At 40.6% G+C, this 13,919-nt stretch overlaps 2 protein-coding genes and 1 long non-coding RNA gene across 3 annotated transcripts; 2 read left to right on the top strand and 1 right to left on the bottom strand.

Moving 5' to 3' along the window:
• The first annotated feature begins 1,717 nt into the window (after positions 1–1,717).
• Positions 1,718–3,198, top strand: tcf24 (transcription factor 24). Its single transcript, XM_033638365.2, has 2 exons — positions 1,718–2,143; positions 2,442–3,198. Exons 1-2 carry the CDS (start codon positions 1,718–1,720, stop codon positions 2,550–2,552), a joined length of 537 nt encoding a protein of 178 aa, XP_033494256.2. The 3' UTR covers positions 2,553–3,198.
• A 943-nt stretch (positions 3,199–4,141) lies between these two features.
• LOC117264428 (uncharacterized) lies at positions 4,142–6,915 on the top strand. Its single transcript, XR_004502306.2, has 7 exons — positions 4,142–4,298; positions 5,293–5,343; positions 5,435–5,498; positions 5,740–5,804; positions 6,345–6,406; positions 6,629–6,680; positions 6,807–6,915. It is a non-coding gene; the product is annotated as an uncharacterized LOC117264428 (long non-coding RNA).
• Positions 6,916–7,179: 264 nt separating this feature from the next.
• On the bottom strand, positions 7,180–13,120 carry mcmdc2 (minichromosome maintenance domain containing 2). The gene is made up of 14 exons (XM_033638364.2): positions 13,024–13,120; positions 12,719–12,849; positions 12,576–12,635; positions 12,289–12,484; positions 11,961–12,083; positions 11,739–11,840; positions 10,210–10,338; positions 9,776–10,013; positions 9,485–9,690; positions 9,177–9,343; positions 8,530–8,709; positions 8,271–8,410; positions 7,697–7,806; positions 7,180–7,355 (listed from the first exon to the last, which is right to left on the bottom strand). Exons 1-14 carry the CDS (start codon positions 13,118–13,120, stop codon positions 7,189–7,191), a joined length of 2,046 nt encoding a protein of 681 aa, XP_033494255.1. The 3' UTR covers positions 7,180–7,188.
• Between the last annotated feature and the right edge of the window lie 799 nt (positions 13,121–13,919).

Raw genomic sequence — 13,919 nt, 5'->3', positions numbered from 1 at the left:
CATTTACTCCTCTCACTTTCACAGCTGGTTTATTTCTAATTACATTTTGTTTTGGGGCTCTGAGGATATAAATATTCTATCCAACTCAAACTGTTATTTGCTGATAGTCTTATTTTATGTGCGTAATTTTTCGTCTGCATGCATTTCAGCAAATAAGTGAATCAGGAGATGCAGAGTGGCACAATCTAAATGATCACTGTGCCCCAGCATTACAAGGCTTTACATTACCCACAGCCTCTGTGATAAATGATCCAGTGCTGGTTTACAGCAGATACAGTAACAATGCGGATGTATTTATTGTCACTGAGTGTTTGAATGAGGAGCCACGTGGGTGTGTGACCCCCTGAAAGATGCGGAGTTATTAGGGAAACAAGCTTACTTAACCTTCTCTTACTTCGCCTTGTAATTAGTGGCCAGGAGCAAAACTGTTACCCCATCCTTACAAAAACAATGTTTATTAAGAACAGTCCGAGGATATACATATTATGAATAATTCCTTTCATTAATTTGCCGACATCTCCGTTTGGAGCCTTGGAAATCAGAGTGATTAATTTATGAGTCTCACAAGAATTTCCTCAATGCCTGCCTGTTGATTGCAGCGCTGGACTTTATTTATTAGCTGTTCCAATGAGCTTGCAATTCAAGACACCCTGGCAATTAGTCAAATGTTTTGCATATCACCTTACACATGTCAGCCTGTCTTCATGGTGTGCTGCAAATAGCGTTGTGAAAGACTATAAGCTTTATTTCTGACCATGACGAGCACATTTTTTAGGTCATTTTGACTAATTTTGGTCCCGTTGCCACTTTTTGATAGGCTTATAAAGAAAATACAGTGTCAGGTTCGCAGCCAATTAGAGTGGGATCTGGCCTACCACATATCAGGGTACGAGGAAAAGAGAGTCCTGCCTCTGGCGTTGAAAACGAGCCTCTGCTGCCCTCAGACAGAAATAAGTTAGGAAAGGGAAAGAGCAGTCTTCTGCACTGTGAGGGAGTGCTATGGGCCGAATGATTAATTACGTCGGAGTGAAATACTTGTCCGCCGCTTTGTGTATCCAATAAATTAAGGGCTCCTGAAACTTTTACGCACACAGGTGAAGTGTTGGATGAGCGTACAGGGACTGCTGTGCACCTTTTCTGCAGACGCAACACTTTGTAAGGATACGCTGGACGTGGACTGGGACTGTTCTCCACTGAAGAGCAAATTCTCAATCCTATCGAAGCCCTGTTTGGATCGCCTTCATGTCGAAAACAGCGCCTTTAACAGATACCAGAGGTAAACCCCAGATCAGAAACTGCTCTCATGAGTTTGTGCATGGCAGGGACTTCATTTGCACCGCAGGTCGTTTGACATGTGACTGAGCAATCTGCACAAATTCATGTGTCTTGGGTGCAACTTTGGAGAGCTGTCTGTTTTGTCATTTGGCTTTTTAGACCAGGGATGTGTCTGTTTAATTTGCCTGAACATGCATTTTTGAATACAGACATTTTCAGCACTAGACTGCAAATAAGTTACGGTTTAATAAATAAATGCAACAAATTATCATATAAATTAAAAGTTAAGTTAAAGGTAGAACAGAGGAACATAGACAACAATAAATAATTCATAAGTTATGAGCTCAGTAAAATGTGCAATATAATAACCAGGTTAACTAAAGGTGGCTTGATGTGTCTTCATCCATCTGATGTAACTCTTCAGGTCTGTGAGTGCACCCTGATGGCTGGAAGACAGACGCTCCGCATGGACAGCGGTAATTGCTCCGGGACGGCGGTGGATGACAGCCCTGCATCCAGCCCGAGCTCCAGCCCCAGTCCGGATGGCCGTCGCCAGGACCTGCAGCGGGCCAGAGTGCTCCAGGCCGGCGGGCTCGGCGGCAGAGGACGCCCGGCAGCAGCCAACGCAGCGCGGGAGCGGAGCCGCGTGCAAACCCTGAGGACCGCGTTCCTGGAGCTACAAAGGACTTTGCCGTCCGTGCCGCCGGACACCAAGCTGTCCAAACTCGACGTGTTGATACTGGCCACCACCTATATTGCCCATTTGACTCGAACACTACAAGAAGAAGGCGCGGAGGAGGGAGAGAGCACAAAACAAACAGAGGCGTTGCACTCATTGAAAGGAGACGGCTACCTGCACCCAGTGAAGGTCAGTATAATAACAATAATAATAATAAGAATAATAAGAATAATAATAATAATAATAAAGGCATGTCATCTGTTCTCAATGTCAGTTATTATCCAGTATTATATTGTTAAATGTCTCTTGATAAAAAAAAATTCTGAGCTGATTTTTTCACTGCAAAGATCTATAATGCACAAAAATAACTTAATAAACAGTGATCACTTATACTTAGTTGACATTTCTAAAGCATGCAACATCACCCTCGGTGGCCTTTGGGCCTATTTCAGAGGTTACCTCACTAACAACTTAAATGTCTTTGCAGAAATGGCCCATGCGATCCAGACTGTACGTCGGAGCAAGCGGACAGTTCCTCAACACCACCAGTCCTTCAGAGTCAGAGAATCAAGGCCCATCATCGTCCACCTCCCAGTAACAGCCCTTAAAATCATCGTATGAAATAGTTTCATATTTGCATGAGTCCATGCTGTTGCAGCAACATTTGCATTATGATTGTAGATCTGATTTTACCTCCACTAAAAGCCCTCTAGGAAGACATTGTAAATTAATATATTACGTGAATTTTATTGTATAAATTTGGAGAAAGCATACGTTATGTTTCTCTGTTGTTATTTTGGCCAATCCTGTTTGCCCCTGCATCGTGCAGCTCCGTACATGTCCCAGGTATGATATTTGTAGAGATTCCGCGGGGCAATGAGCCCGTCATGCTTGAGGTGTGCACTTTCAGTTGAAACATTTGCACTAAATGCATGTGTGAATAACTTAACATCTGTCATGTGAAGTGGTCTGTCAGAGAGTCAACAATGGAGGCTCTTCATCTCATGTTCCTTCGTATTTTTACATGCATGGTTGTAAATGTGTTTGTGAATAAATGACTTCAGTGAAAGAAGACGAGTCTCCAAGATTTTACGATAATAGAAGATCTGTGGAAGTGCCCTTTTTTCATTTGGCTTATTTTGAGATAATAAAGTAGAATATAACGATTGAAAATTCACGTAGAGGTTTGTGGAAAAAATTACTATAAGTAGTATTTTATGCTGTATTATTTAACACTGACGGTATTTCCTGACCATTTAAAAGTGTCCTTGTGATCATGGGACAGTAACATTCAATCAAATCTATCAAATAAAGCTTTGGTGCTCTTGCAGGCTATATTTTTAATTCAAGACAACATTTAACTGCAGCAAAATGACTGCACTAACTGAAGAATGTGAAGGAGGCTGAGTAGGATGAATTAAGAAATCAAATGGGCTAAAAAAAAAAAATCTATAATTTATGGTACTTTCAGCTGTGTTTACACTGTCATCATGTTTAAGAAAGCAAACAATAATTAAAGATGTAAATAAAAATGACTGCACCTAACCTAATCTGCAGAAGGCTGAGGAGGATTTTCACGATTTAAGAAGTCAAATAGGCTTAACCAGAATAAATATATGCCTATGTTATGGTAGTTTTCACTGTATTTATACTGTCATCATGTTTAAGAAAGCAAACAATAATTACATATATTTGTACAGATAAAAGGTGTAAATATTAAGTGAATTAACCCCTTTACATTTAACAATTTATTATTTCAGTAGAAGCTGAATGATGTGAAGTTGCCTGTCTTTTTGACACGTTTAGGCATTTTTAGAAACTGGCTTTATTTGATCAACTTTGTTAAATTGCTTGATTTGTCAATATGGTTTAACTTCTTTAAATATTTATAAATATATGGGCAAATCACATTTTTTAAAAGTAACAAAGGGCAGTATATGTGTATAGTAGCCAGTTTTAGGAAAATGAAGGAGGTTATATGTCTATAAATTATTATTTTTAAGGCACAGTGAGTTAAAGAAAATAAACCACAGATTCCCAGTTCATCACAAACCTGGTGCTTTTGTGTAGTAGAGTGGAGAGACTGCATTTATTTTATATTTTTAAATCTTAAATGTAAGCGTCAAAGAAATAGGATGCAGCTGGTGCTGACAATATAATCACTGCTCAGCTGTGCGCTTCAGGAGCTGCACTGCGCAGCTCTGCGGCGCAGTTAAGAGTGCACGGACCCGGAAATACGTCCTCTTGTCTTGGAGACTCAACCGTGAGCAGAGAGTAACCCTGCAGCTCCTCGTGTCAGCTGCAAACCAAGAAGACTACATCATGTTTAATCTTAAATACGAAGGTAGGCAATTGTAAAATGACTTTAAATGTCTCCGCAGATGTGTTACTCTCAGGTTAGGACGTGTTTTCGGGCGGATTAGCGGTTAGCTCTTTAGCACAACCGGTGCGTGTTAGCCAGTAGCTAACTTAGCTCTTATCTCTGCCACGTGGGAGGAAAGACCTCACTATAACAGTTGATTTAGACATTTCTTCATGCCACAAACCAAAATAAACAGTATAAATCGTGTATATAACGCACACGGGCAGCTTAAGTTTTAACACTGCACGTTCATTTCTATTGGGTTATCTTAGTGTAGCATAAATGCACGTGGATTTGGATGTGAATTGAATGCAGCGCCTGTTTCTTCAGTTAGTCTCACGCCTGTGTAAATACCGTATTTCATATGCTAAACGTTTCTTATAGCTTATATGCACGCACATTCTGCAGCAATGCAACGTCACAAATGTAACTAACGCAGCCGTACCTGCCAGTAAACCCATTGCAGTGTCTCTATAGACAGGTCACATCCCAGTAGTAATGCAATAAATCATTCTCTGAGACAGCTAAAAGGGAAAATGTCCCCTGTGTCATTCAGCCCCTCACAGCCCTGTCCATATCTGACTGTGTCCAGGGGTCAGCAGATGAGCTGCTGGACAGGGAGTTACCCTCTCCCATTATTTCACTGGGGAAAGTCATCATGGCTCCCACTGAGGACGCGAGGTCATGGCAGAGGTCGTGACCTGCTGTTGAACCCTGCGATGTTAGCCATGCTCCCAAGCTGTGTTACACCGGTACCCTTTGACCTTCGGGTGATCAGTCATCGGTGCTCACCATATTGGCTGTTTCTTAAGTACATGTTATTCATGCGAGCTGAAAATCAATAGATTACTCCTGAGGTTTGGTGAAGTTACTGTGACAGACTTGTCAGAAAATATTGTAATTTAAAGTAGTTAACAAAGTAAAATGAGACTGAGCATGCTTTAACTTTCTGACATTTGACTTTTGTGTTTCACAGATGTGCAGATGAAGATGGACATTGTGACCTATGATTGGTACACCTGATCAGGTAAGATTAAAGTCTGATAAGGACTACAAGATTGGTCAAATAATACATTTGCTAGTTGGATCTGTGTACTCAGTGATCCTTTGTATTACAGATGTCAGGTCGCTGCTGCCTACTACACATGGCCAAACACTGGTTTTCACCGTTTGGACCTTAAGGTGAGCCTCAAGTATGGTATTAACAGTTTTTGGTTGTATTGGACCAAATGGTATTGGGCAGTCCCGCGGCTGGAATAGTGATGACTTCACACTTTTGCCGTTTACCCATCAGACAATAAGGTGGTGAAACTGTGACTAACTGAATTGCCAGCTTAATAAGATTAGTCAGGAGTGATTTTGATGTGGAAAATGGCATGTGGAATTTTTATGAAGTTAAATCCCTTTCCTATTTCTTGTTCAGGGGCCATGCTACAGTTGCAGGATATGCATCAGATGTAATCCTTTGCCTCCTGTGCTGATCAAGAGGTGAGTTACTTGCTACAGTATTTGGTTTTTGCACAGCTGTACATTTATGCTGCTGGGACAACAGTGTTCAGTTTACCAGTCAGACACAATGGGCAGTGAGACTGACTGAGTGATCAGAATAACTGCAGAAATATGCAGAGCTTCTTAAAAATAATTCAGTTTAACTTTGAAGGCATTTCCCAGTCAGTCCTACCTTTTAAGAATAATTTCCTAACTCTGGCTATTTCTTGAAATACATACAACTGACTGTAGTGGAGAAATGGCTTGTCTAAGTGTTATTTTACATTAAGCACTGGCAACTTGCAGCTGTAATAGTGATGAGATCACCTTTTTGCCGTTTACCCATCAGACAATAGAATGGTGAGATTGTGTCTACTGAATTACCAGCTGCAAGCTTAGTTATACTCCATCAGCTCTACTGTTGTCCCAATCATCTGGATTTATGCAGTTACTTTAAAAGTAAAACAGAAATTATATATTTGACTTATGGAATTTAAATATGTAAGACAAATTTAAACAGTCTTCCACATTTTCCTGCAGCTGAGCAGTCAGAGTAGCAGTGGAATAAAAACACACCACCGTGTGTCTGCCTGTAATGGGTGGTAAGTAAAGCCCATACTGAGCTACTTTATTTGCAGTTTGCTATTTTTTTGATCCATGTCCTGATTAAAGATGTAATGATGAGTTCACCTTTTCGCCGTTTACCCATCAGACCAAAATGGGCTGCTGAGAATGTGACTAACTGAACTTAAGTCAAAGTTTTAAAACCATACAAATCCCTGTTTTTTCCACTTAAGCTAATTGTATATTTCTTTATTTGCAAGGTTATAGAGCCAGTCGACTGATCAGGCCATCTATAGGGAACATTGTTTTAAGGTAAGGGTGGAACCCAACCTCTCACACGGATATTAAATTAATATTTTAGCTGTTCACACATGATGCTACACATTTCAATGTGGATATTGTCACTGTATTATAGTATGTTTGGCCTATTTTTTACAGTGTTTCTGGAGCTGATGGATCACTATTTGGAAGGAAATCTTACTTGCCTTTTTTTGAGGGGGGGATTTAATGCCTTTCATCAATAATAAAAACCTGTCTACAAGAAAAATGCCTTGACTTGATGTCTTTAATTTGCTTCCCTGCTCATCTTTCTGTTATGCATTTTAGATGTTTTCCCTATAAACATGATCTTGGTTAACCATCACAGCTACTCGTCTTATCACCGCTGCATTAAATTCATGATGTGTTTGTATGCCTACATTGATTCAATGAATCTACAACAATGAAGGAATGAAAAGAAAAATACTCTGAAACATCAATTGTATGTTTAGTAGGATTTTTGTGCTGCCTACCTGTGTCTTTGAACCCTATGGAGAGGTCTTTACTCCTCTGTGATGTACGTGTCTGCTCCTGGTGCGTACGTGTAGATGAAGCGCAGGATATTCTGGTGAAGCTCGTCCAGGGTCTTGTCTCTCCTGTGCAAACCATCCACATCTCCCAGGTCACAAGGAAACACTGCATCAGGTGGAATAACGAGGGTAGAGGCCCCTGTACAAAGAGGCAGACATCTCTTGAAGAAACCTTTTAACCTACATAGAGCCCTCATGGTGCTTAATAACATAGCCAGGGCCTGGATTAAATTTACAAGAAAATGGTTAAGCCGTGTGTCTTATGTATAGTATTAATTGTTTATGTGCTGAATAACACCATGCTTTTAAATGGGTTAACCATATAATAGATTTAATTTGCATGATGTAGTTTAACAAGGTGTGTTACAGGTTGAGCAAATTTGTATAAACTGTAAGACAATTTTTTAATTCAATGAATGTAAGTACTGTATTTGTACTCATTACAATCAGTAAGAAGGGAGTAATGATTTAAAAATGTACCATGCTTGAGCGTGACTGAGTTTTCACAGAGGAGCACAGCAATCACAGCGTCTTCCTCCAGCACACGTGTTCTGAGACATAACTTGCAGTGCGCCTCCGCCAAAGAGATCCTTCAACATAAAAAACCCCATCAAAGTACTATTTATAAGTGAACATTATCTCCTTATTAGTTAATATTTTATTCTTACAAATATGAACTCAAAATAATCTGTAAAATTGTATTTAGTATGGCAATTAAACCCATTACAGGCCATGTAAATGTTTTGAGATTTAAAGCTAAATGTGACATTTTGTCCTGCAGTGGAAAACAGATTTATTTTCATAGTTTTACTTCCACAGAAAATAAATCACCACAGTGAAAAGACTTGCACACATTTGTCATAACCACATGAAAAATAGCCATCTCAGAGAACAGTTTGGATGAAAAGTTCTCCATCTAGTGGATGATAGTGATATTACTCTGAACAATGCCTTCTTGTCTTTACAAAGTCTCTGGTTGTGAAGCAGAAAGTGAAGATGGAATACTATAGCAGCAATTATTATGTTAATATGTAGTAGATTCTAGATTGCTTACAGTAGTTTAATAGAGGCCACAGACATCTTGACTCCCTGGCTCTGTGTTCGGACTCTTCGGCTGGCCATGTAGTAACCGTGGATTATTTTCTCTGCTTCGGGGCTGAGCTCCACATGCAAAGTCTGTGCATGAGCTACCAACTGGAAGGCATAGAATTAAGAACAGTAATTGCACTCTAAGCTCAGTGTATTTCAGTGAGGCAGTGTAATTTATTATAACAGCAATGCAAAGATCTTGGTATAAGAACATGTTTGTTAACCTCCCGGTAGTCTTGGGTAGAAAACTCCCAGCAGGATGGGTAGAGGGGTTTTCCAGGCTGCACTGCCTGCTGGAGGGTGTGGACAGTCTGGGCAAGCAGGGCCTGTTCTCCCATGATATCCTTACACTGAATGACCAGGCCAAAGGCGTCTGCTAATTGAATTGGTATGGGACCCATTTCCTGCTCACAGAAGGAGACAGTGCATCAGACAGCTGTTCAATGGGTTATGTTTTAAGTGTAAACCTGCCAAGACAATCCTATGAAGTAAGAAAGTAACCTAAAATCTAAACTGTCTCTGAAATTCTATGTGTTACACAGTCTATTGTCAACGTTCCCCTCCAGGCTCAAGAAAAAACACAAAGCATTAATTATCCTCAAGGGCTCTACTGTGAGGTAATGTTGTCTGGGCAGGGCACTTCCTCCAAGAAAAGTAAATTGTCTCAACTTCCTGTTTTGTCTGTACTATGTACAAACATCTGAGTTAAATGAAAATTCTTGAACCCAGTGTACTGCACCACACGATCTACTAACAGATGACGATTTATTTCCCAAAAAAATCACAACGCTGACCTGCTAGTACACATTCAGACCACATTTTAAGCGAACTACACTGAAGTAACAGAACATTATGTTGTGACTGAACCCACTGCTGTTCCCAGTACGGCACAATCTGCCCTCCCAGACCATCGGGACGCATCCATAGAGTCAGTGAAAGCCCAGAAGCTGCATTGGACTGGGAAGGAAAGCTGCTGGTCAGCGTCCTCGCCATACTTCTTCCCTGGGATGAACACAGATGCTGTGCAGCTCTCAAGAACTGAGAAAAATTCAGAGTGCAGGAGAAGAGCATTAAAGTACTCTGTTACTTTATGTGTAGCAGAAATTACCATCATGTGAACTGCTGACAGAATCCTCTCCTCATGCTTTCACTTATTTAATAACCGCTTTGGTGCTTTACCTGACTGAATGGCATCCAACCTGTCCTTTTTGTAACAGCCCAAATCTCCCAACATGCAAATGCCACCAGTGGCTAGCAGGGCAGAGCCAGCATGGATGTTAGCAGTGCCTGCTCCGTGTTGGTCCCGGGACAGAGATGCAAACATCTCCCCTGAGGCCTGATGCCTGACCCCACGGCACACCAAGCTCAGGCTGTATGTCATTAGTCTGGCAAAAACAACAGAGGGGAATGGGAAATGAGGAGTATTAAATCTTAGGTTTCAGCAAAGCTAGCTCATGCAGACCATTTTACCTTTCCAGTATCAGAGTATCAGTGGTGACAACTAGGAGATCCAAGTTGTTAGATTTTTCTTTTGCATCTGCTCTAGTCTGCACCAAGCTGAGCAGCAAGCCCAGCTTTAAGGTGTTGTAGAGGCCTGGAGGGGCCACGTCCAACCCAAAGCAGTGAGCCACAATGGCGGAGAACCTCCAGCGAGAACCGGCTGTGGCCTTCAACAGCTCCTGGAAGCTGGCACTGACTTTACAGGGGTCTGTAGGGAGAGTGTGAGACATTGTAGATGTTTAAATATGGTAACGATGCACAGTGTGGGAAAAAAAATGGTTGAGATTAATCAGAATGTACTGTGTCAAGATGTGTTAAGATCCAAATGTTATCTCTGTATGTCTTTGGCTGGGATTTCTTTGGCTTTGGACCAGAGTTTAATATGAAATCATTCACTGCCTTACACTCTGGCTCCCACGGTTGGACGCTATTTGCCTCTACACTCCAGGTAATGTTGGGCCACTGGTGCACATGCGCAGGAATGCCTAACACCCTGTAGAGGCGGCCGATTCTCATTGAGTTACACAGCTCATCTGTATGAACAGAGGAAACAAAGCAATAACACTCAAAGGGGTTGTTCTGTGCTGTCTGGTGATTACTGAAGAAACATGCATGCCACCTACAAACCACTGCCAAGAGAAACACAGAGTGAGGCCTTCAGAACAAAGATTTCTCTGTGTGCGAATCGCACAGCCAGCTAATGAGTGTTCCTTGCACTTATTAACATATATGTTTAGTAACGGGAACCCAGTGTATTGAATTCCTCTACAGGACTGGGTCAACAGAATATGTTAATCCTGGTGCTGAGATTTGCTAAACTCCCACGGGGGCTGGCCGGACAATGTTATTAGAGGGGACAGAAACACTTAATATCCCACCATGAGGCACTGTGTGCGGCTGGCTGCACAAAAATCTATTTATTTGAACTCTCCCCCACTAAGTTTGTGTTCCAAAGTGAGCCTCATTTAGAAAGCCAGAGAAAATTAATGACAAACCTCAGTACATCTGACTGTGTGTAAATACAAGCTATTACAACCACATTATTCAGGACTGGGAGTGACTATAATGGATGAGAATATGATTTTACAAATAAATAATACCCCTTAAAATTTTGAGGATATTAATTTACAGTGCAGTATCTACTTTGACATTTTGACTTGCAAATGAAAACTGAGTCTTTTAACCCAGAAAAACTTGAAAGTACTCATTTGTTCTTTGCTATGCACAGTAACCATACACTAATGTCATTGCTTTGCATCTTTTAGCTGTCATACAGCATCAGCAAACTAAATAACTATCAAATAATCCAGGGCATATTCATGTCTAACCTTCTTACAACAAAAGCTTTAGATGATTATGATGAAGCAATTAAACTCATGTATTTTTCCATAAATATGATTCTGGTAGTCAAAAAGTATCACAGACATATGTGTCAGGGATGCCTATTCATACTTACGTTGTGCTGTTTAGTTCAGAGGTTGTAAATAAAAGTCCTTTCTTGTGTTCTGCAGCTGTTTTGCAGATTAAAAATTGACTTAAAGGTAGCCAAAAAACACAAACAAATTCAAATCCTGCTTGAAAGTGTAGGTCAGAGGTGAACCTTATAAAGAACTAGTTACATGTTGTACAGTTTATGATATTATTTAGTGTTTTTGTTGTTTTAGAATTGGGTTATGTGAACCTTTGATATGTTTTCCTTTACTCTGAATTGTTGTTGATTGTGATGTGCTGTAAAACGTGCTGAAAGTGCACATTTTTCTTCACATGCCACATTACCCTCCCTTCTACCAGATGGAAATAGACTTTAAGCTTTGTTTCCCTTGACATTTTCTGCAATTATCAATCAACTTGTTGACTGGGTGACACTGTAATTAGGGACATTATGCAATAATAGAGTGTGTCTGTGTTTCGGCAATTCACATTGTAGACCTACCTCTGAGAAACAGGGTGACAGACTGGTATCTCAGTGAGCTTTGCTGATGGGCCCTTAGAACATCCAGTGCTTTGACATGGATCAGCTCCACAAGCTGTTTGTCTGCCTCCACAAAAACACAGTTGCAAACATACCGATCATAACAATGCACGCAGTTTTCTCTTAACCTCATGTACCAATTCAGATGTCATCTCCAGTAACATTCAGAGGCATCACTCTCACCTCCCAACACTCTAAACTTCACATCCTCTTTCAGCTGGGAGTTGCACATCATGCAGCTGAAGTCGTTTCTCACGGTAGCTGACTCTGTGGCTCCAGGTGCGTGGACACGAATGTGGTGAAACCCTACAGTCAGCATCCAGGAAATTAAATCAAATGTGAATCAAATTTTAAGTCTAGAAATGCTACTTGTCGGACAGTTGCTTGAAACACACAATATGTTGTGTGTACAGATTCAACTGACTCTGGTCTGTCTTTATAGATAGCACTTCTTGAAGGGAAGAGATAAAATTAGGGTTGAGAGGAGACAAATGTGTCTGCCCAGTAGTACCTGTAGAGCAGGGACAGTCATCATTAATGCAGAGGAACCTGGCCCCCTGGGTGTATTTCGTGACCCTCGTCATGGCAATGACCAGGCCCTCCATGGAGACAGGCCTCATGGGCCCATACCCACGAGGAAAACTACAAAGGTCCAACGTGTACTCAGGAAATGGAGGCAGATGTGTCAACGTAAGAATTACATTCACCTCAGAGGGAACAATCAGATGACACACTGTTAGAGGGCTGAGTGAGAACCAGTGGGGCAGAAACAGATGTAGCTTCACCAATTAATCATACCTGACTCTCTGTGTGTATTTTTTCAACAAGTGAAAGTGTCTTTATGGCCAGGAAGCAAACCTGAATGAGGAATTAGGCAAATATAATTACCCTTATAGTAGAGGCTGACATTTCATTTTAGCTTGCTCACAGTTTTCACTTACAGACTGAAACAAGGATGTTGCTCTTAGGGGATCACGCAGGACACAGTCACCCAGTATAGGATCCACCTCTATAACATCAGAGGGATTTACACCGATACAAAACCTGTAGACTGCTTCAATCTGTTGGGGGTCTGGAAAGGATGGCCAAAGTTTAAAATCCTTACTTAAATGTAGTTTCAGTAGTGATTTTAACTTTAATTTCTGTTAGCTAACTTAACTTAGGTTATGAACATAGATAGCTAACGTTATCTATCTAGTGTACGTTAAGCTAGCTAGTTTTATCATTTTCCTCACAGTTGCCCTACCGTTGAATGCTTTACAATCTTCGGCCAGTTTCTGGAGGCCACCACTTCTGTCTAAATAGACCAGAACTGACTCTTTCAACGATAAAATGACAGCCATTTTAACTTAAATGGTAAGAAAGTAGTACTTTACTATAAGCTAGCATGGCGACGTTAGGCTGCATTGGCGCTCGAGCTAAGCTTCAACCCCGTTGCCATGGTGACCAGAAGGACCAGGACGTTAAGGCCATTACATGTAAGTTAGGGACTGTTCATAACGTAAAAAGGAGAAAATGGTGGTGCAAACAGGGGCAGGCATGTCAAATATTATACTGGGGGAACACTGGGGGAGGATTTGTTTTTTTATTTTGGCTCAGGGGAGGGGAATACAAAATTAACTGGTTTTATTTTGTATTTATTTTACTACAAATTTTTGAAGTAAATGCCTTCCAGAAGGCATGTTTACTCCAAAATTACACCATTTATTATAACCAGAAACTGTAAAACAGAAATAATAGTTGCATTTTTAAATTTGATGTTGGACACATCATGTGCAACAAATGCTTCTGTCAGATTAAAAACATCGCCACATCTGAGCTTAAAGTAGTTGTTGTTAATCAATATCACTTTATTCTACAACTCATTTAAAATGTGGCTAAAAATATGTTAGCACTAATTAGCCAGCATGCACAAGAATGAAAAACCAATGTTTTTTTACATCTTCAACCTTGAACTTTCAGACATCAAATGGTTAAGTTTTTTGCCAGATACTTAGGGAGAATCAAGGAAAAATATATCCTAGCTACAAAGAGGGTTAAAAACAACAACAAAAAACAACTGTAGCCTCATCACCACCAAGCAGACCACTGTTAAAAGATTTGGATGGTACCAATGGATCTGTTCCTTACCATCCTCATCCA

The sequence above is a fragment of the Epinephelus lanceolatus genome, chromosome 20 (genome assembly GCF_041903045.1).
Source record: "Epinephelus lanceolatus isolate andai-2023 chromosome 20, ASM4190304v1, whole genome shotgun sequence".
Lineage (NCBI taxonomy): Eukaryota > Metazoa > Chordata > Actinopteri > Perciformes > Serranidae > Epinephelus > Epinephelus lanceolatus.
This window is presented reverse-complemented; position numbering and strand designations above follow the sequence as displayed.

Excerpts from the sequence above, each read along its gene's own strand:
- tcf24 (XM_033638365.2), top strand. The coding sequence starts at position 1,718 with ATGGCTGGAAGACAGACGCTCCGCATGGACAGCGGTAATTGCTCCGGG. Across the intron at positions 2,144-2,441 it reads GCTACCTGCACCCAGTGAAG|AAATGGCCCATGCGATCCAG; the intron begins GTCAGTATAATA and ends ATGTCTTTGCAG.
- mcmdc2 (XM_033638364.2), bottom strand. The coding sequence starts at position 13,120 with ATGGCTGTCATTTTATCGTTGAAAGAGTCAGTTCTGGTCTATTTAGAC. Across the intron at positions 12,485-12,575 it reads AAATACACACAGAGAGTCAG|GTGAATGTAATTCTTACGTT; the intron begins GTATGATTAATT and ends GTTCCCTCTGAG. Across the intron at positions 12,084-12,288 it reads TGACTGTCCCTGCTCTACAG|GGTTTCACCACATTCGTGTC; the intron begins GTACTACTGGGC and ends TGCTGACTGTAG.